Source organism: Bubalus kerabau, chromosome 10 (assembly GCF_029407905.1).
Source record: "Bubalus kerabau isolate K-KA32 ecotype Philippines breed swamp buffalo chromosome 10, PCC_UOA_SB_1v2, whole genome shotgun sequence".
NCBI classification, from domain to species: domain Eukaryota; kingdom Metazoa; phylum Chordata; class Mammalia; order Artiodactyla; family Bovidae; genus Bubalus; species Bubalus kerabau.
In genome coordinates this window covers 42,900,458-42,919,652 of record NC_073633.1, presented here as the reverse complement: position 1 = coordinate 42,919,652, position 19,195 = coordinate 42,900,458, and the positions used below count along the sequence as shown (strand labels likewise).

The following is a 19,195-nucleotide window of genomic DNA, read 5'->3' as shown; positions in this document are numbered from 1 at the left end:
AGAGAACCTACTGAGTAACCGCTATCTGCGTCAGGTACATCACCACCTTTTTCTCTTGCAAGAGCCACTATGGGGCTGGAGTCTGAGTGAGGCCATGGTGTCTGGGTCCCCCACTCTGTGCTGCCTCTTCAAAAGGCTGCCATGAGACAAGCAAGAGGACTTTTCAACCCTAGCTGCCAGGACCCTCTGCTGTCTTTTTGATGCCCCGCTTGGAGACGGTGGTATGAATCCTGCCCAGAAAGTCTTGGCTGCCTTTCCATGCCCAAATGTCTATTTGGATCCATGAAGATGTGAGGAACTGCAACTGGCTCCCTCAACTGCCTCGTGGGCCCAAGGTTCCCTTCTGTTCACCACCCTGCTGGTACGTGTCCTTAGCCCTCCTGGTCTGAGTAGAAGGGGTAAGGACCTTCAGTTTATCTCACGGCTTTCACTTGTGAGCTGACTGGCCCAGGGATACTAAACTCTGGGCCACCATCTGACGGGGCTGCTTACCCATTCTCTCCACTTCCTGGACACTGGCTGACTCTGAGCTCTCGGTGAGACACGTGCCCAGGGGTGAGGCTCCCTTCCAGGCCAGGGCCTTCCTGGCTGTGCCAAACTGCCCCTCGCCTGAGGAACAGAGGGCATGCTGGATGAGATGCCCTATCCTTGGGGGGTAAGAAGCAGCCAGGGGCAGATACTCTTCTGATAATTGCTCAGTAGGGTCAGGCATAGGTGGTAACATGGTGGAGCGATCCCGATTCAGGAAAACACTGTGGAGACAAGGAAAGCCATCTCAGAGGCCAGAGGTCCCTACTTCCTGCTGACGGAATATAAAGTCCCCCTTAGTTTGCTCTGAAAGAGATTTAAATCTAGGCCAGGGCTTCCTTGGTGGTTCAGTGGTAAAGAATCTGCCTGCCAATGTAGGAGACACAGGTTCAATCCCTGGTCCTGGAAGATCCCACATGGTGCGGAGCAACTAAGCCCCTGAGCCACAACTACTGAGGGTGTGCTCTAGGGCCTGAGAGCCACAACTACTGAGCCCACATGCCACATCTACTAAAGCCTGTATGCCCTAGAGCCTGTGCTCCACAACAAGAGACGCCACCACAATAAGAAGCCCATGCACTGCAACCAGAGAGTAGCCCCTGCTTGCTGCAACTAGAGAAAAGCACATGCAACAATGAAGACCAAGCACAGTCAAAAATAAATAAATAAAATTATTAAAACTAGGTCCCTAAAGCCTTTTGGGCTTCCCTGATAGCTCAGTTGGTAAAGAATCTGCCTGCAATGCAGGAGACCCCGGTTGGATTCCTGAGTTGGGAAGATCCACCAGAGAAGGGAACAGTTACCCACTCCAGTATTCTGGCCTGGAGAATTCCATGGACTGTATAGTCCAGGATTGCAAAGAGTCGGATACAACTGACCAACTGTCACTTCATTTCATGGCCTTTAGGGTCAGAAGAAAGCTCTACAGGTACATAAGGCAACTTCAGACTAGAGCCCTGGCTCTTAAAGTAGCCCTGAGTACACTGTGTTCCTCATTTTCTTTACTTATAAAAAGGTTGAACGGAATCCAAATCGAATCACGCCTTTAGGGAAAACTTCCAACATGAGGAACTGAAGCATAACTTAAACAGCTCTGCTGTTGCTGCTGCTAAGTCACTTCAGTTGTGTCCGACTCTGTGCGACCCCACAGACGGGCAGCCCACCAGGCTCTGCCGTCCCTGGGATTCTCCAGGCAAGAACACTGGAGTGGGTTGCCATTTCCTTCTCCAATGCATGAAAGTGAAAAGTGAAAGTGAAGTAGCTCAGTCATGTCCGACTCCTAGTGACCCCATGGACTTCAGCCCACCAGGCTCCTCCGTCCATGGGATTTTCCAGGCAAGAGTACTAGAGTGGGGTGCCATTGCCTTCTCCTAAACAGCTCTACAAGGAGCCAAACAAACAAATCTATAAAGAAGCACATCGTATAGAACTGGCCCACTTTAACAAATTAATGATATGAACAAATTATTAAAAAGCAAAAAAGGATGATTAAAAGAAACTTGAAGGATATAATAACCACTTGCAGTGTGTATAAACTATTGGATCTTAATTTAACTATAAATATATATTTTGAGGCAACTAGAGAAATCTGAATATGGCCTAGGTTTTTTATTATACTGAGTAATTATTTTAATTTTGTTGGGTGTGACGACAATATGGTTACAAGGAAAGCCCTTATTTTTCAGAACTGTATACATTTGCTGTAGGATTGAAATGACATACTGTATAGGAGTTGTTCTAAAATACTTCATCAGCAAAATGAAGAAGGGGAGACAATGCAAATCGTGACACTTGCTGGGTGACAGGTGCATGATTCTTCCCACCTTGTGTGTTGGAAATGCTTCACACACTCTGAAGACTAAGAGTGATCGGTGAGCAAACGTAACACTGACAGACATTAACTGCACCTAATATGTGCGAGGCCCCCTGCTAGACCCAGAGCACATGAAGAGGTGGACACAGCCGTCTGTTCCAAGCGGTCTGGGAGACAGCATATCCTCACTTGACTGAACATGAGGAGTGAAGGAGAAAAGAAAAAGGAGGATCCCAAACTGAACCAGGAGTCAGAGAGACAGTGCTCCGTGTGCTCAGTATGGTGCGGGTTAAGACACTGACTGGAGCTGCTGGTTGGGTGGGAGGGGAAGGGGGACTGGTGTGGGAACAGACTGGAGGGGCAGCACCTACACAAGGAGGCATATGTGGACAGCCACGGTCTGGAGCATGGGGAAGACGAGGCTGAGATTCTCCCTCAGGAGATGTCACCAAAGAAGCAAGAGCTGCCGCTCAAAGTGGGGCAGGAGCAGTCTTAGAAGAGTCCGACTATAGAGAAAGAAGAAGAGTGGTAGGAAGAAAGAGAAAGTGATGAGCAAGAGAAGAGCAAACACATCTTTCCGTTTCACAGCTGGAAGAAACTGAGGCCCTGGGAAGGGGCTGTAAACCTCAGCCGGTGCCTCCAGGCGGCCTCTGTGGGCTATACCTGCGCAGCTGGGCTGAGTGCCAGCCGCAGGGCCTTCGGAGGCGCAGAGAACTGCAGCTTGTCAACCTGCTTCTACGATGAGGCCCTGGGACCAGGGCACCAGGGTGGAGGGCTGGAAAGGGGGTCCTCTGGGGGCGGTCATCCTGGAGCCAGCACAGTGCCCTGAGCTGCTCCGGTCCCCTGTGGACCTCCAGCAGCCTCTGCTTCTTGATGATCCTCTCCAGTTTGAATGAGGCTCTTTTCTGTTGGACGTTCCGCTTGTGTCTCCACAGGAACTGTGGGTGCACCACCTTGCTCTGGCTTCGGACCTGGGGGGACGGCTGAGTCTTGGGGTCTGTCTGGCACCACGAATCAGAAGGCACTGCAGCCTCAAGTTCTTTCTCTGCTGCGTGGTCTTGCTGCAGCTGCTGCCACGAGCTGGCCAGCCAGGTCTCTCTTCTGAGCAGCCACTGCTGGTCTGCAAACCAAAAACACCCCAAGAGAAGGTCAGCCCTCCCTCCGTCCCTGGACTCAGGCACCTCTGGCCACAGCTGCACCTGCACAGAGTGAAGAGCTGGCCAGGTTGACAGGGTGGGATGAGGGCCACAGGGCCCTCTGGGGCAAGAGTGACGGCCCCCCTGACCACACGGCAAGGGGATGTAGCCCCTGGCCTCAGCAGGGCAGTGGGCACACACATGGGCCAGTAGCAGAGCCTGGACAAATGTGTGCACACGAATGAGCAGGCAGAAGAACCATCACCCCGATGAGGGGCCAAAAACAAGGCTGTTTCCTTATTCTTGCTTTCAGCCCCTTGTAAGAGCCTCTGGTCTCTAAAAGAGGGGAGAGAATCCCTAATACCACAGATTCCATCATATCACAAAGAAAACAAAGGAAAGAATACAGAAGGCGGGGGGGCACAGAGAGATGGGAATGGCAAGCAGGCTCCTACCGTCTTCAACCCGCAGGCCGGTGTGCAGCTGTTCCGGCTCCGCTTCCTGTTTGGCTCTAATCTGTCCCACTAGGATCTGCTGCCTCACATCCCCCACGAGGTGCTGCTGCTGCTGTGGGATCTGGGTCCCGCAGGGTGTCTCTCCAGCCCTCAGTGGCCAGTGGTCCTTGTCACTCTGCTCTCCCAGCGCACTCCTGTCACAGGGGCCGGGTCACCCGGGGGAAATGCAAACACAGCTCAGTACAAACCACAGTGGCCTCAGCCCTCTCCCTTGGACAGGGCACAGAGGGCTCCGGGCTCCTGACAGCTTGGGACACACCGGCACGGTGTCACAGGCAGCTGGTGATGTCACAGTGCGGGAGGAGAGAGCAGTCCTGAGGCTAGCAGATTCCTAGGCTGTGGGCTCAGCAGAAACACAGGTTCATTTTGGTTAAGGAAAACAGCAAAGTAAAGTGGTTGTTTTAAAAAAAAAACAAATTTAGCTAAATAAAGAAACCCTATCATTCAAAAAAAAGAAGAGAATAAAAAGGTATCTGCTGAAAATGTGGTATAATGAGAGTAGAGCAGAAGTTCTGGGAACATGGTGGGAACGGAACTTCTCATCCACATTCAGAGCCTACGACTGCACCTCTCGATCTAGTAGTGGGAGGAGAGGGAACTCAGATGTACACTGACCTCCATGTGCCCCAGGGTCCCCAGGGGAGGGCTGGTCTCAGGGACCGAGCCCTGCAAGAGGGTTCAAGACCTTTAGGCTCAACCTCACCTCTCAGAGACACCTGCTGATGTGTTTACTGGTGAAACTGTCCAGGATGTGTTTAGATGTAGTGGGGAGGCATTGGGAACATGTTGGGGATGTGAATGAAACATGATTTAGCCATGAGTTGATCATTTGTAGTACAGCTGAATTTTCCAATAATACAAAATTTTAAAAGGTTCTATTGGCTTGTACAAGGACTCAGATTCATTCCCCAGCACCTCTACCAAAAGAAGAAAAAGAAAATTCTAGACTCAGTCATGCTTTACTCTGCCACCAGGTTCCTACAGGACTGTGGACGGGTGCCCAGAGCCTTCCTCTGAAGACTGACAGCTTCTCCCCTCATGCTAACCTCTCCCTTGGTCTCACATGCCTTCTATGCATGGGCCTCCCATGCTGTTTCTTCAGGGCCTCTCCATTCCTGTCATTCAGGTTTCTAAAAGAGCCAAATGCATGGCGCTCTGCTCTGGGGTCAGAGGGGAAGCATCCAGGAAGGTTCAGTGTTTGCTGGAAGCTGACACATAAGCTGGATCTGGCCGTGCTTAGCCTACCCTCGGCCCTCATTCCAACCCCAGGAGCCCATGGCTCTCAGGCTTGGAAACTCTCTCAGTGACTTGACACCAGAAGCAGATGGCAAACTGGCTGAGCAATGCACTCTGAGGAGTCCACTCCACTTAGGAGATTTACCACCTTGTAGAGAAGAATGAAAGCAGAGGTCCAAAAACTACAGCCTGTGGGCCACATGGTCCACAGCCTGTTCTTGTGAATCCAGTTACTGGAACCCAGCCACACCTGAGGTCTATGTATTGTCTAGGGGGTTTCTGTGCCTTGTTGGCAGAGCTGAATAGCTGCAGCAAAGTGTAAAACACAATCCAGCCCTTCACAGAAAGTCTGCTGCTTTTGACTTAGAAGAAATTAAGATGTCTTAATGTAACCTGAGGAAGACAGTGAAGGATGGATGGGTGGGAGAGAATACAGGCACAGGGGCGTGGGTGGGAGCTGACACAGTGGCAGGATCCTCTGTAGAAAGGAGGCTGTGTGGGGCTCAAACTTCAGTGGGTCCAGGGACCTGCACCAGTGTGCTCTGGGGAAGACAGGTGCTGCTGCTGTGATCAAAAGGCCAAACATACACAGTGGAGTGTACAGAAAACAGGTACAGCAGAGGCTAGCAAATGGAATAAAAAGCCAGTGAGCACCACACAAACAGAAAAAACAGTTGATGAAAAACATTTTACACATATAATTTGTATGTATCATACCTGCATCACAGCTCCAAACTGTGTCTGACCATGGACATGGATGAATTACAAACCTGAACCCATCACAGGGTCTTAAGACATACCCAACAAAGATCCAGACCATCAATTACAAGAGGCAGGGAGGAGACATTTATTCTGAATTCCCTGAGAATATTCAGTTTCCTTCCTGACTCTCAGATTTATTAGGTTGACCAAAAAGTTTATTTGGGCTTTTCGCAAGCTGTTATGGAAACCTGAACGAACTTTTTCTTCAATCCAGTACAATCAGCTTCTCCCTAGAAGACAGCTCCTTCACCTCCCCCGGGGAAAGCTGCAGCTAGCCATCAGCTTCTGCAGACCCAACAGTGACAGAAGGCATGCAAGGAGAGGCAGTCTGGAAGAATCCCCACAGATCCTGCACGTTCACCTGAAGAGTCACACACCATCAGACTAAAAACGGCTCCTGTGCTGAGCACGTTGTCAAGTTCCCAGAAAGCAAGTGAAAAAGATCATGCTGGCCTAATGCTCCACACTGGGTAGATGACCAAGGACCAGTCTTCAGTTACCTGCAGTTGAGGACCTCTGTCCCTCTCAGATGGTGCCCTTCACCCTGGGGGACCCCAGCACCTCCAGCTACTGCCAGGACTCTATCGGGCCCTCTGGCTGCTCAGCTCTGGAGGCTTCTGCAGCAGAAACGCAGAGGCACCCACTTGCAGAGGAGGCAGTAACAGTGGCAGCAGCAACAGTGTCCCTGGGTTCTAGGCACTTAAGGCTAAGTTCCCCAAATTCCAAATGGGACAATGCTAAGAACACAGATGACAAAGAGCCTTCAAGGACAAACTGCTCTCAGGTCCAGATAACTGCCAACGGGCCGATCTCCCTTGCTCTGGCGTCAGTGCTAGCTTTGCAGGCTCCCAGCAGAGAAGTGCCCCACCAGAGAGAGGGGACGGAAAGGAAACTTGGGACACGAGGAGGCGTCGGAGCCTACACCACCCAAGAGCAAATGAGAGACCCTCATGGAGACACACGCCCAGATGGGGAGCCCCGCTGGCAACGTGCTGGGCCCCTCATGCTCACGGTCTCTCCAGCCCGTCTAGCAGATCACAGGCTTGAGCCCACCCCACCCACTGCTGCCAGGGGCTGGCGCATGCCTGCAGGTGATGGCAACTGGGTAGGACCACCCCAGCCCACAGGCTCCCAGGGCTGGAGCTGAAGATCGGATGCAGCAAGGGGGAGAGGCCTGCTTCTCTAGTCACCCTCTGTCCTCTGAATGAAAGGGGTCATTCTTGGTGCTGCTGAAAGGTCACGTCCATGCCCATGGGGGTAGAGAGCCTGAGAAGACTTCAAAAAGACAGAAGACCAGTGTTTTTCTGGGGTGAATGTGTCTGCTAGGGTGAGATACGAGGACAGGAAAACAAAAGGGAGGCCACCTTCCAGGGCAGCAGGGCTGTGGGGTGTCGGGCACTGGGCAAAGCATTCCATGTGCACCTGCTTCTTCAGCCTGTGTCACCAGGACCCCCTGGGAGAGAGATAGTACCACCCTTACTTAGAGATGAGAAAATGGGCTCAGAGACTTAGTAGCTTGCCTAAGATCACACAGCTTCCTGTTGTAGAGCCAGGAGGTAAGGCTACTTTACCCAATGCCAGTATCTCTTCAAGTATCTGTGGCTCTTTAAGTTGCAAAGCCAGGGCTTCCCTGGTGGCTCCATGGTAAAGAAGTCAATGCAGGAGATTTCTATCACTGATCTGGAAGATCCCAAATGACGCAGAGCAACTCAGCTCATGCACCACAACTACTGAGCCTGTGCTTTCAGCCTGGGAGCTGCAACTTCTGAGCCTGCGTTCTGCAGCTACTGAGCCCACGCACCCTACAGCCCGTGATCCCCAACAAGAGAAGCCACCGCAAGGAGAAGCCCAAGCACCTCAACTAGAGAGTAGCCCCCACTCACCACTAGAGAAAAGCCCATGAGGCAACAAAGACCCAGCACGGCCAAAATAAATAAATAAATATATAATTTTAATTAAAAAGATAGTAAGTTGCAGAGCTTTTTCCTGTAAACTTCTGGACTCGGGAGAAACACAGCCTCAGTGTGTCTTCCCAACAGAACTTACCTATGATAAGGCCTCCTTTCATGACTTCACTACAAAAAGGGAGGTCATTCTGACAAAACAAGAGCCCTGGCTTCAGCCCTGAGCCCGCCTTGGTCTTGATGCGCTCTACTCTGTGCCACTCCTCAGGGCCCCCAGTCGCCCTCCACTGGCCATCCTCCCTGAGGCCGGGATCTCTGTCCTCCAGGCCTCAGCAGCCCTCCCAGGAGCACCTGCCTGCTCTCGTGTTCTGGGCTCAGAGCACTCCTGTCCTCACCCAACATGTGGCCATCAAGGTCCAACCCAAGACTCTCCTCAGCTTCCATCACCGCTCCTGGCCTCAGGAGAGAGCAGCAGGAGCCCGGGGGCTGTCAGAACCCTCCCAGGCACCCTGAGTTCATGGTGCAGGACAACCACCCTGCACCAGGGCCTCACAGACACCAGGTTCCCTGCTGACATTTGCTGTAGGAAGTCCCCCAGGTGCAAGACACTGGTGGCTTTCAGAATGGAAGGATACCACTGTTCCCAGTATCCAACCCACAAGGCACCTCGATCTGGGAGGGAGCTCCTACGCAGAAGTGGACAAAGGACAACTGTGAAGAAGAAAAGCAGTTGCTACGAATCACATAGAAAACTGACTCCATACTCCACAGTCTCAAGGCAGGCAAAGCAGGTAGATTAGGGCAGGAGCCCAAGATAGTTTCATGCTGTTCCTAGAGTTCCTGAACCCTTGGTTATGAGGAAAAGAGGCTTCTCAATCCTACAATAACTTAAAAAACTCAGAGGAAGATGGTCCTGGAAGTTAACTGACACACAAGTGAGCTCACACACAGGCAGGCCAGAATTCAGTGGGATCCATGGGAGGCAGGTCTGAAAGCAGCAACAGACATCCATAGTCATATCACATGTAAATCTTGTGGACAGAGAAGGTGGCCACAGGAAACATCAAGTGATATTAGTACATACCTCTCTCAGTGATGAAGGAAGTATGATATCCAAGGGGAAGTGAATGAAGACCATGACCGCTTCCCTGCCACCCACTGGCTGAGCGGCTAGCTCACCATCCTCAGACCACTCACCCAAGGTGGTTCAGGCCAGGCTTCATTCCCAACTTGGCTGCTACACTCAATTCTTCCCTGCTCCATGTTGTAATGAATTAAAAGCGAAACCAATAGGCTCCACAGCAGAACGAGCAACTCTCTCTCACCTTTCCTTCCAAAGCAAAGGGCAGAGACACATCTGGGAGGCGGTGACATCTCCACCCAAGTCCAGCCACTCCAGAGAGCCACTGCCGCCAACAGCCTCTCCCACCTGTGGACAAGGAAGGAAGCCTCATCACCCCTGTCCCAACAGATGCAGACACAGCTCAGCTCCCCCGCCAGACAGGCGAAGCAGGGAGGTCAACAGCTACATGGAGAACACCATGTGCTCACCTGCCTCCTCTGCCGAAGGACGGCGGCCTCTGCAGGGTGGTTGAACCGGAACTTCTGTGCTTTCCCCAGGGTTATGAGTGCTCCTGTGGCATAGATACCAGACTAAATTCAAGCCACAGCTCATGTCCTGAGTACAGTAATGTGCAGGGCACTATTCTGGGGGACAAAGTCCTACCCTCAGTAAGGTGATCATTTAGCTGAGTCAATAAGATCTGCACTCCCTGGATATCGTACAGCATATGCATTGAACTAATGAGATGAACAGGAGAAGCTCTGGTATTCCAGGGGATAGCAAGTGGAGCTCCAGGTGGAGCACTCAGGGAATGCTTCATGGAAGAAGGGGTATCCAAGTTCACCCACAAAGAACACAGAATCTGAATAGATTAATAGTAGTAGTAATAATGGCGTTAATCATCATAATGAGTATTTTCTGAGTGAAAAGAACACTGTTACACAGATTAGTTCATTCAATCCTCACAATGATTCTATTATTATCCCCATTTTCTAAATGAGGAAATTGAGGCTCAGAGACCTTCCCGAGGATGTGTTCTGTCATGCTAACAAACACAGGTACTAATTTCAGAGAGTCATTCTCTACTCTGGGGCCCTGTACTTGGGATTTCTTTATTTACAGGAAAAGGAGCGTATTAGGAAATCTTCAGATCCTTGGGTGCAGAGGCTGATGGTTCCATTCTTAAAGCCTGCTTCACTGAGCCCTCTGGATCTGGCTCCTGAGAACAGAGCTGGTCCACCACTCATGCCGGCATAAACTGGGCTGTGGATAGTCCTACCTTGGGTGAGACGGCAGGAGGAGGTGACCTCTCGGCCATTGACTGTGCAGCGGGCCCCGCGGGCAGGACGTAGAATGACGACCCCACAGGCGCTGGTGATAGTGCAGTGGTCTCTCTCGATCCACTGACCCTGCAGGACTACAGATGACGGAGGCGGTGGGGGTGGGGGGTCACTCAGGTGGAGGCATAGCCCAGGAAACATCTCCACCATTCTTTTGATGAGATCAGAATCCACTTCTGGAAGATCTCACACCATGACAGAAGAGGAAGAGCCACCACCTGAAATCACCCCGACCCAGATGGCCCCACAGTGTGCTTCTCCTCCTCTCATGTCCAAAACCCACAGCCTGGCAGCAAAAGAGGAGCAGCCCTTCAGGACTCCAAGATTCCTTCCTCTCAGAACCCTCAGCTTCCTCGGAAGAAACCTGTCAGGCATGAACACCTACACAGAGCATCAGACCCATATGCTGTCACTCACCAATGTCCTGTTCCTGCTCTGAGTCAATCCTTCCTATTTTTGTTGTCCCCTCCTAAATGGAAAAACAAAGCCATTTTAAGGAGAATAAAAAGGGATGCAGCCCTGCCCCAAAGGAGAGTCCACCTGTTTGAGCACCGTCTGTCTCCCCATGCCCTCCCTAGCCTCCTTTCCACACCACTTCTCAGCTTTGGTCTACGCTGCTCTGACTGCTCTGCCCACTCACTATGCAGCCCAGGATGCCCCTGGGAAGGTGTGGGCAAAACAATGCAGGACAGAGCAAAAAGCATTGAGCTTTTTGCAAAGTGAATCCCAGGGACGGGGGAGCCTGGTGGGCTGCCGTCTATGGGGTTGCACAGAGTCGGACATGACTAAAGCGACTTAGCAGCAGCAGCAGCAGCTAGCACTGGCCAGCTCCTTTCTGTTCTGTAGCCTCGAGTTAGGCAGTCAGAGCTTCTCTAGTCTGAGGAAGTGGGCACATGAGTACGGCTTTCTCCCAGGGACTAAGGTTAGTGTGGCCCGAGTTTGGTCCAAGTCAGTCTCAAAGAGACATGCTTTCTATGACGATGTATGGAAGCACAGGATTTTTACCTTCTTGATCCACAGATGAAGTTTAACAGACACCAGATTCTAAGAAGAATAAAGCACAAAAAGGAGGAAAACACATCTAGAATCAAAAAAGACTGAAAGAGAGTATAAGAGAGGAGGTGGAAACTGGAGTTAGTATCAATGAATCACTGGGTTAGTAGAAACTGTAACAACGCAGTTTAAGAGCACACAGCTCTGTCTGAGGAAGGCAGTGACGTGGCAACAGAGATGCGAGTCTAGAGCTGAGTCTAGAGCTGTATTTATCATTTACTAACTATCCCCTATGTACGGGGCACCACGCGGAGTGCTTTACAGACATCTCTCATTTAGTACTTTAACACCCAAAATGTAGTATTATGATCCTCTGCATAGAGGAGGAATCTGAAGCTGATAGGAAATAAGCTGCCCTGGGGGCCCACATACTACACAGGACAATTCTGGCTAGAATTCATTTCTCTCCTGGTCCTGTGCCCATTCTATTCCAACCTCACCAAACCACCTGCCTGGTAACTGATGCTTTTTAAGTGACTAGAAAGTTCCATGCTAGGCTTCACTGTAGCAGCCAGAAGGGAGGGCCCTGCCGCTCTCCCAAAATCACTTGTGAAGAAAGACTCCTGGAAGTAATAAATGAGGATCTGGCTCCCTCCCAAAACCCAGAACCCAGGCTTTCCTGCTCAGCCACTGAGGATCGCATGAGCCAATGGATGCCGGTCTCCAGACTCCACCAGCCAGAATGGAGGGAGAGGGGTCAAGACTGCTCTCAAGGGGTCAGGGTCAGCCCCAATGATGAGGCACATTCCTCCCAAAGGGATCAAGGCCACAGCACATCCCAGCCTCTGGATCTGCAGAGCAGAAACCACCCAAAACATGCTGGCATCTCATTTAACATGGGCTGAGCCAGCGCCTGCTGCTCCTCTGCTGCTTTATGCCTCTTTCTTGGGAGGAACAACAACACAAACGCAGTTATGAGGGTGAAGTCCAGGATATCAATAATCTGTGCTCCTCCCACCCTTTTGCTGCTCACTCCCCACCCAAGCTGCCTCCCAAGGTGACTCAGGCAAACAGCTCCCAGGCCATTGTTAGGGACTAGGTCTGGGTCTGGAATCAAGTTAACAAATAAAAACAGAGAATCTAGAATGAATATTGTTATACTACTACCCAACCCAGGATGTAAACAAATGAAAAGGAGGGAAATGGGTAAAAACCCATAGAAATGCCAGGATTAGAAGTAGACTGAGAGACTTCCCTGGTGATCCAGTGGTTATAAATCCACCTTCCAATGCAGGGGATGTGAGTTCGATCCATGGTCTCGGAACAAAGATCCCACATGCCTCAGGGCAACTAAGCCTGCATGTTGCAACTAGAGAAGCCCACGCACAGCAACCTAGACGAGCCTCCCCACCAAAAGTAGACTGGGACCTCATGCCTAGGTTCATTATCAGTGTGTGGGGGAGTGAGTGACCCTCAGTACACTGATTCCGCACGGACGCCAGTGACCCAGGATCATCCATCTCCTGCTTCCAACTCAATCTGCCCTTCATCCTTCAACCCTCCGCTGCTACCCTAACTCTGTCACATGATGTCTGCCTTCATCTGCTCACTCCACATCCAGTCAACGTATCACATCAGTTCTACTCAAATACTAAGCATTTTATTCCATCTGGTCTCTTCTGACCTCCAATCTTTCCCTATGGCTCTGACTAATGGAACGATCGATTGCCTTTGGTGTTTAGATTTGTTATTAAAGTCACAGCCATTTCTGCCTGGAGCGTTTTCACTGAGATGATTTATGCTGTGTCAAAAAAGAAGCTACTTTAACTTTCTGTCTGGGAGGCTCAGTCTCCGACAACTTCCCCGAGGGCTCAACCTCTGAACACAGACTTGCTAATAAGTGCATGAGTTTTGTTGAGGTCTCCCCATCACAGACACTGCAGCAACAGCAACCTAATTTCTCCAGGGATGAAGGCAGCATCACATATCCCCATAAACTCTGCTCCTTTTAAATGTCGGTTTAACATGCTGGGGACAATTATGAAAATGCAGATTGGATTTCCAATGAGCATAGGGCTCCTGGCCACATACAATATGTTTTCCTGGTGGCTCAGATGGTAAAGAATCTGCCTGCAATGCAGGAGATGCAGGTTTGATCCCTGGGTTGGGAAGATCCCTTGGAGAAGAGAATGGCTTCCTACTCCAGCATTCTTGCCTGGAGAATCCCAGGGACAGAGAAGCCTGGTGGACTACAGTCCATGGGGGTTGCAAAGAGTAGGACACAACTGAGTGACTAACACTTTCACTTCAATGTATGTTTAGCCCACCCACGGGGACTGTCCTTCTACAATAGGACAAACACTTTTGATGAGGACAGGATATAAGACTCTACCTACCATGTGTCACTAACTCTCAAAATGCTTCATTTAGAAGTAAGGTGGCCTCCAGGTGACAAAGAACGACAGGAGCCAGGTCTTTGCAGAAGGGCTTCACATCACTCTATTTTCTCTGGGTGCTTGCATGTCGCACCCTGGTCACCCTTAGCCCACCAGCTCTCCAGAGTTCTGCATGCTTTTAATAAACTTCCTAAATCAACTTCCTCTCTCCTCTCTTCTTTCCCAGGCAAACCTAGTAATGGAGAAGGGGGGGTTGACTGAAGTGCGAAAGTACTAGAAGGGAACCGTTTCTTATCCTTTGATCCATTTAGCCCCTGAAAGCCGTCTGTGAGCTGCCTGTATCTGCGGGGAACGCTCAAGAGTGCTGGTGGAATTATGAGGTTGGGATTTCACCTCCAGGAGTGCACTCCTGTGCTTTAGGAAGCCAGAAAAGGAATATAAGCAGCATCTTTCTTATTTTTAATGAGGAAACTGAGGCACAGAAAGCAAAAACAAGAGCGACAGTAGTAGCAGCTGAAAAACAAATTCTGATGTCTAGTTCTGATTTCTAGTCTTCTGCTCTATTCATACAAAAATGAAAGAGGTCACAATTGGTGGGCAGGCCTGGCTTCCTGAGGGCAGTTCCGCTGCCTCGGCTGCCACTGGCCTTTCCCTCCTGCACCTCTGGGGCCTGCAGCTCAGGGAGGGGGGGTGCACCTGCCTGCTCACCTTGAGGTGATAGAGCACGACACCTGTACTGAGCACGTCGTCCTCCAAGGCCATCAGGTGTGGCAGGCTGGAGTCAATGACCAGCCCAGCCTGCCTCTTGTTGATGTCCACTCTGTAATGTTCCACGAGAGCCTGCCACTCGTTCCACTTCCGGGCCCAGTCTTTAGACAGCTGGTCTGTCTGTGGAGACAGAGGGGTGGTCTTGGACACTCAGCATGAGGAGCAGACAGTGTCCAGTGCCATCCTGGCCCATTTCCGGGCATCACGCCCTCACTTTCCTCCCCAGGGACTATTCAAGGCCCCACACAGGCCCTTGCACCTCCTCTGTAAGCTCTCTGTGCTTTCTAAGTTTTACTCAATAGTTACTACTAATTTTATAAATAGAAACTCAATAAATGTTATTTTTAAAGTTTTTTGCAATGAGCATGTATTGTTTTTATGGGGGAAAAAAGCACCATAAATGCTATTTTTGAAAATTAGTTGGGGGACTTCCCTGGTAGTCCAGCGGCTAAGACTCTGTGCTCCCAATGCAGAGGACCCGGGTTCGATCCCTGCTCAGGGAACTAGATCCTATATGCCACAACTAAAAAATCCAGCATGCTGAAGATCAAAGATCCTATGTGCTGAGACTAAGACCCAATGCATCTAAATAAATAAATAAACATAAACAAAAATTAGTTGGGATGTGAGTCAAACATCGTTTAAATTCCCTTCTTTGCATGACCATCCTGTGTGATCTACACTGGGAGTCCTCTTGTGACCTAACACTTCCACTTGAGTTCTAATATAAGTTTGCGCACCCCTCAAAGACCCACAAAGCACCAAGAGTGGTCTCCCCAGGGAGAATGAAGGCTATAAAACTGGTCCGAAAGACCATGCAATAGTAAAGTAACAACAGTAGTAACAATAAAATACTGAGGGCTTACTATGGATCAGGAACAGGATTTTCTTTTTTTTTCTAGGAACAGAATTTTAAAAATAAATATACTAAGGCTTAGAGGCCTTAAGCAGGAGAAGGCAATGGCACCCCACTCCAGTACTCTTGCCTGGAGAATCCCATGGATGGAGGAGCCTGGTAGGCTGCAGTCCATGGGGTCGCGAAGAGTTGGACACGACTGAGCGACTTCGCTTTTACTTTTCACTTTCACGCACTGGAGAAGGAAATGGCAACCCACTCCAGTGTTCTTGCCTGGAGAATCCCAGGGATGGGGGAGCCTGGTGGGCTGCCGTCTATGGGGTCGCACAGAGTCGGACACGACTGAAGGGACTTAGCAGCAGCAGCAGAGGCCTTAAGCTAACCCCACTGGGGAAATGTGAAGGAACAATGTTGAATAAGGGGTCCTTTTTCCTTCTTGTGGTGGAAACTGACGTCAGGGCAAGAAACTTCCTTTGGGAGTGAAGAACTGAGGAAGACCAGAAAAGGAACTAGATTCAGCTAACTCCTAATCTCATAAAGAAGAAAACTTAATTTTTTAAAAAATTTATTTTTAATTAAGAAAAAAGAAATCATGCCAAGTTTAGGTAAAAGTATTTTATCATCCTAGAAATATTATTTTCTTTTTTTTGGTCATGCCACATGGTTTACAGGATCTTAGTTTCCCCACCAGGGACTGAACCCATGCCTCCTGGAGCAGAAGTGCAGTCCTAACCACTAGACTGTCAGGGAATTCCTGAAACTTTTTTTTTAATGTTATAATCATTAAGGTGAAGTTTGAAAACTACAGGATACCTATGAAGGACTGGCAGAGGTGGGTGGCAGGGCACACTCCCCTGAAGGTGCTGCAGAGGACACCTCCCCTCTGGAGACCTTTATCACCCACTTCTACCTGCCTAAAGTTGTAAGGCCAGCAAGTGGCAGGTTCAAGTCCAGTCTGCCAGCCTGTATAATGTAAAAATGCTAATGAGCCTGGAATGAAGCAAAAATCAGAACATACAGCTAAACACAATTTTTGAGACTTCTGAATATCTGAAGTAGTCTTAAAGTTTCATTTGAGTAACAAAATACTGACATAGCCAGTTATGTTATACTGTATGTTATATTGTAATAACATACAAGGATGATGCAGTGGAACACTAGAAGTGGGGACATTCATTTACAAGACCTAAATCCAACCTGTCACCAAATAATGCCTACCACTTCTTCCTTTTAAATGTCTCCAGGAATTACCATTTGATTCAATCTTCCCAAATATACTCACCCTCACAGGGTCACAAAAACAGTCTCTTTCCTTGTTGGTCTCTCTGTTTCCAGGCCTCAATCCATCCTACATGCAACTATCATATTAATTTCCCCTTATATACTCCTTTATCATGTCACCAACTTGGTTTAAGAAGCTACGAGTAACCTGCTTATGTCAAGTACACACCTCCTAAACCGGCCCTCTCCTCCCCTCAGTGCCTCTACCAGGAGCACGTATCCTGGCTGGCTTCAAGGTCCTCACTGCATGTGTCCACATGGTCTCTCACAGCAGCTCTTCTCTCACTTCTGTGGCTTTGCCTCTGTCATCCCTCCCTTACCCTGACACCTCAGCCCATCTCCTTATCTAACAGACCTTATCCATCCTCCAAGGTCTAGTTCAAATTCTCTGCCTTCCTACTCTAGCACTGAAGCTGTCAATGAAAGTTCCAAGCCACCATGATTTCTTCCTTCTGAAGCTCTTTCCATCTAACTCACGTAAGTTACTGCATTGACTCATTCTCTAAATGTGCTTCCAACTAGACTGCAAGCCACCTGAGGGCAGGGACTTCTCTGTGTCTCCTGCAGCATCAGGCTGAACACCCATTTGGTACTCAGTGACTACCTGTCATTTAGTTGATTTACTTATTTACTGGAAAATAATTTTTTCCTAGGCTACTGTACTGTCTGAAAGGAGTTATTATGATCCCCTGAGAGAACAAAGCAGTCAGAAAGCCAATCAGCAGCCCTAAGATAAACATCCCTGAACTCAAGGCTCAATGGAGACGAAAGTTTTCTCTATATAGAACCTCTCTGTCCTGATGAGGGAGCAGTCCTGGCCCAGGAATGATGGAAGGAGGTCAGAACTGTTCCCAAGGTGAAGTGAAGCACAACAGAGTGCCCCCAACATACCCACCTTCAATTCATTTTGGAGAATCAGCTCCTTCAGGTTTTCATCCTTTCCCTCATTCAATGAATGGAAGTTTCTCTGTACAAAGAGAGAGATGTGCTTCATGGGCCCCACCCTTACTCTTAGGAAAGAAAGGTGCAGATAAAGGAAAGACCTTATTCTTAAAATCAGAAGCAAATCAGAAGGCTAAGTATTGGGCTCAGAGTGGTACAAAGAAGGAGAATTCAAGGTAATTTTTTCTGGTAATTTTTTCTCATACCCTGTATCTGCCCACATACAGAACAAGGGTCATGCAGGCTGATGCCCTTTGGACAGCAGAGATGATAGAGTAAAAGGGTGCCCATCCCTTCTGAAACTACACAGGTAATCATAACTCCTGTCCTGTCTCTGCTCCCACTCTGCTCTTCAAGCATCACCTGACTGAGAACACAGAATGCAACAGGGCTCAGATCCTCTGCAGAAGAGAAAGGTCTCCTGAGGACAGAAAACTCCTGATGCCCACATACCAGCTCAAAGCTCAGCAGCATGGCTTTCAGTCTCCCAATCTCTTCCCTGAGTTCTCTGATCAACTTCACATTTGCATCCTGAAACACAGAGATAACTTGGTCACCACTGACTGATATGAAGGCCCAAAGGGCTATGAGGTGCTACTCACAATGAGCTTGGAAGAGGCAGATTATTCCCTTGGAGTAATTTCTAGGGCAGTCTTTTCAAAGTGTGGTCCCAGGACCAGCAGGAGCTTCACCTAAGAGCTAGTGAGAAATATGAAATCTGTGGACCCCCATTCCCTACAATGCCCCTGCTGCTGCTAAGTTGCTTCAGTCGTGTCCAACTCTGTGCGACCCCATAGACAGCCTCCTACCAGGCTCCTCTGTCTCTGGGATACTCCAGGCAAGAACACTGGAGTAGGTTGCCATTTCCTTCTCCAATGCATGAAAGTGAAAAGTGAAAGTGAAGTCGCTCAGTCATGTCCGACTCTTAGCGACCTCATGGACTGCAGCCTACCAGGCTCCCCCGTCCATGGGATTTTCCAAGCAAGAGTACTGGAGTGGGGTGCCATTACAATGCCCCAACACCTACTAAATCATCAAGTCTTCAGGGCTGATTTAACAAACCGTCCAAGTGATTTTGATACACATTGAAATTTCAGAATCACTGCCTTAGAGCAGGACATCAGGCAGGTAATACAAACACCAGAGTATGCTAATCTTCCAGTATTACATGTGACTAAACTTAGTGCCTAATTATTGATACACTGCCCTTTAAAACAGTCCATAGATGAGCTATACGTGGGCCACCCATTTGTAATTCCTGCCCTGGAATTGTTTACCAAAACTGAAAAGCAAATGAGGAAATTTTAGAATATTCTCATCATTAATTCAGCTTTAAAGGCTAAAAAATTCCTCATATGCCACTTTTAGCCCAAAACAGAGATGTCACTGAAATCTGCATATGAAAAAAGGCACAAAGCAACATAAACTCAGAATAAAGGCAGTAAACACAGACACTCTTAAGTGATCTTTCCTCTAGTGGCAATAGTGTACCAGGGATCTTAAGATCAATGGCCATAGGGAAATACCTAAAATAAATTATTTTAAAAGGCAACTGGATGAAGCCACTCGGGATATGAGAAAAGAAAGAATTTTGCTCCCTCATCACTTGGAGAACAAGTCTGGCCACTGGGGTGAGTACAAGGAGAAATCAATGGGAGGAAA

The 19,195-nt window shown here is 49.2% G+C and overlaps 1 protein-coding gene across 5 annotated transcripts in view; it reads right to left on the bottom strand.

Annotated features, from left to right (window-relative positions):
- The window catches only part of STARD9 (StAR related lipid transfer domain containing 9), a 120,822-nt gene that overhangs the window by 32,128 nt on the left and 69,499 nt on the right, over positions 1-19,195 (bottom strand). For 3 of the 5 annotated variants that reach the window (XR_008699172.1, XM_055537507.1, XM_055537508.1), the window contains exons 14-23: positions 17,987-18,064; positions 17,487-17,558; positions 14,395-14,574; positions 10,715-10,766; positions 10,237-10,374; positions 9,446-9,528; positions 9,220-9,323; positions 3,933-4,126; positions 3,005-3,461; positions 493-752 (exon numbers count right to left, since the gene is read on the bottom strand). Coding sequence is in view for 4 of the 5 variants with exons in the window: in XM_055537507.1 (XP_055393482.1) it covers positions 493-752; positions 3,005-3,461; positions 3,933-4,126; positions 9,220-9,323; positions 9,446-9,528; positions 10,237-10,374; positions 10,715-10,766; positions 14,395-14,574; positions 17,487-17,558; positions 17,987-18,064 (1,618 nt within the window). In the remaining variant the exon portion in view is untranslated. Of the gene's footprint in view, positions 1-492; positions 753-3,004; positions 3,462-3,932; positions 4,127-9,219; positions 9,324-9,445; positions 9,529-10,236; positions 10,375-10,714; positions 10,767-13,686; positions 13,853-14,394; positions 14,575-17,486; positions 17,559-17,986; positions 18,065-19,195 lie in introns of those variants that run through there. The other 2 variants (XM_055537509.1, XM_055537510.1) reach the window with 2 other exon arrangements.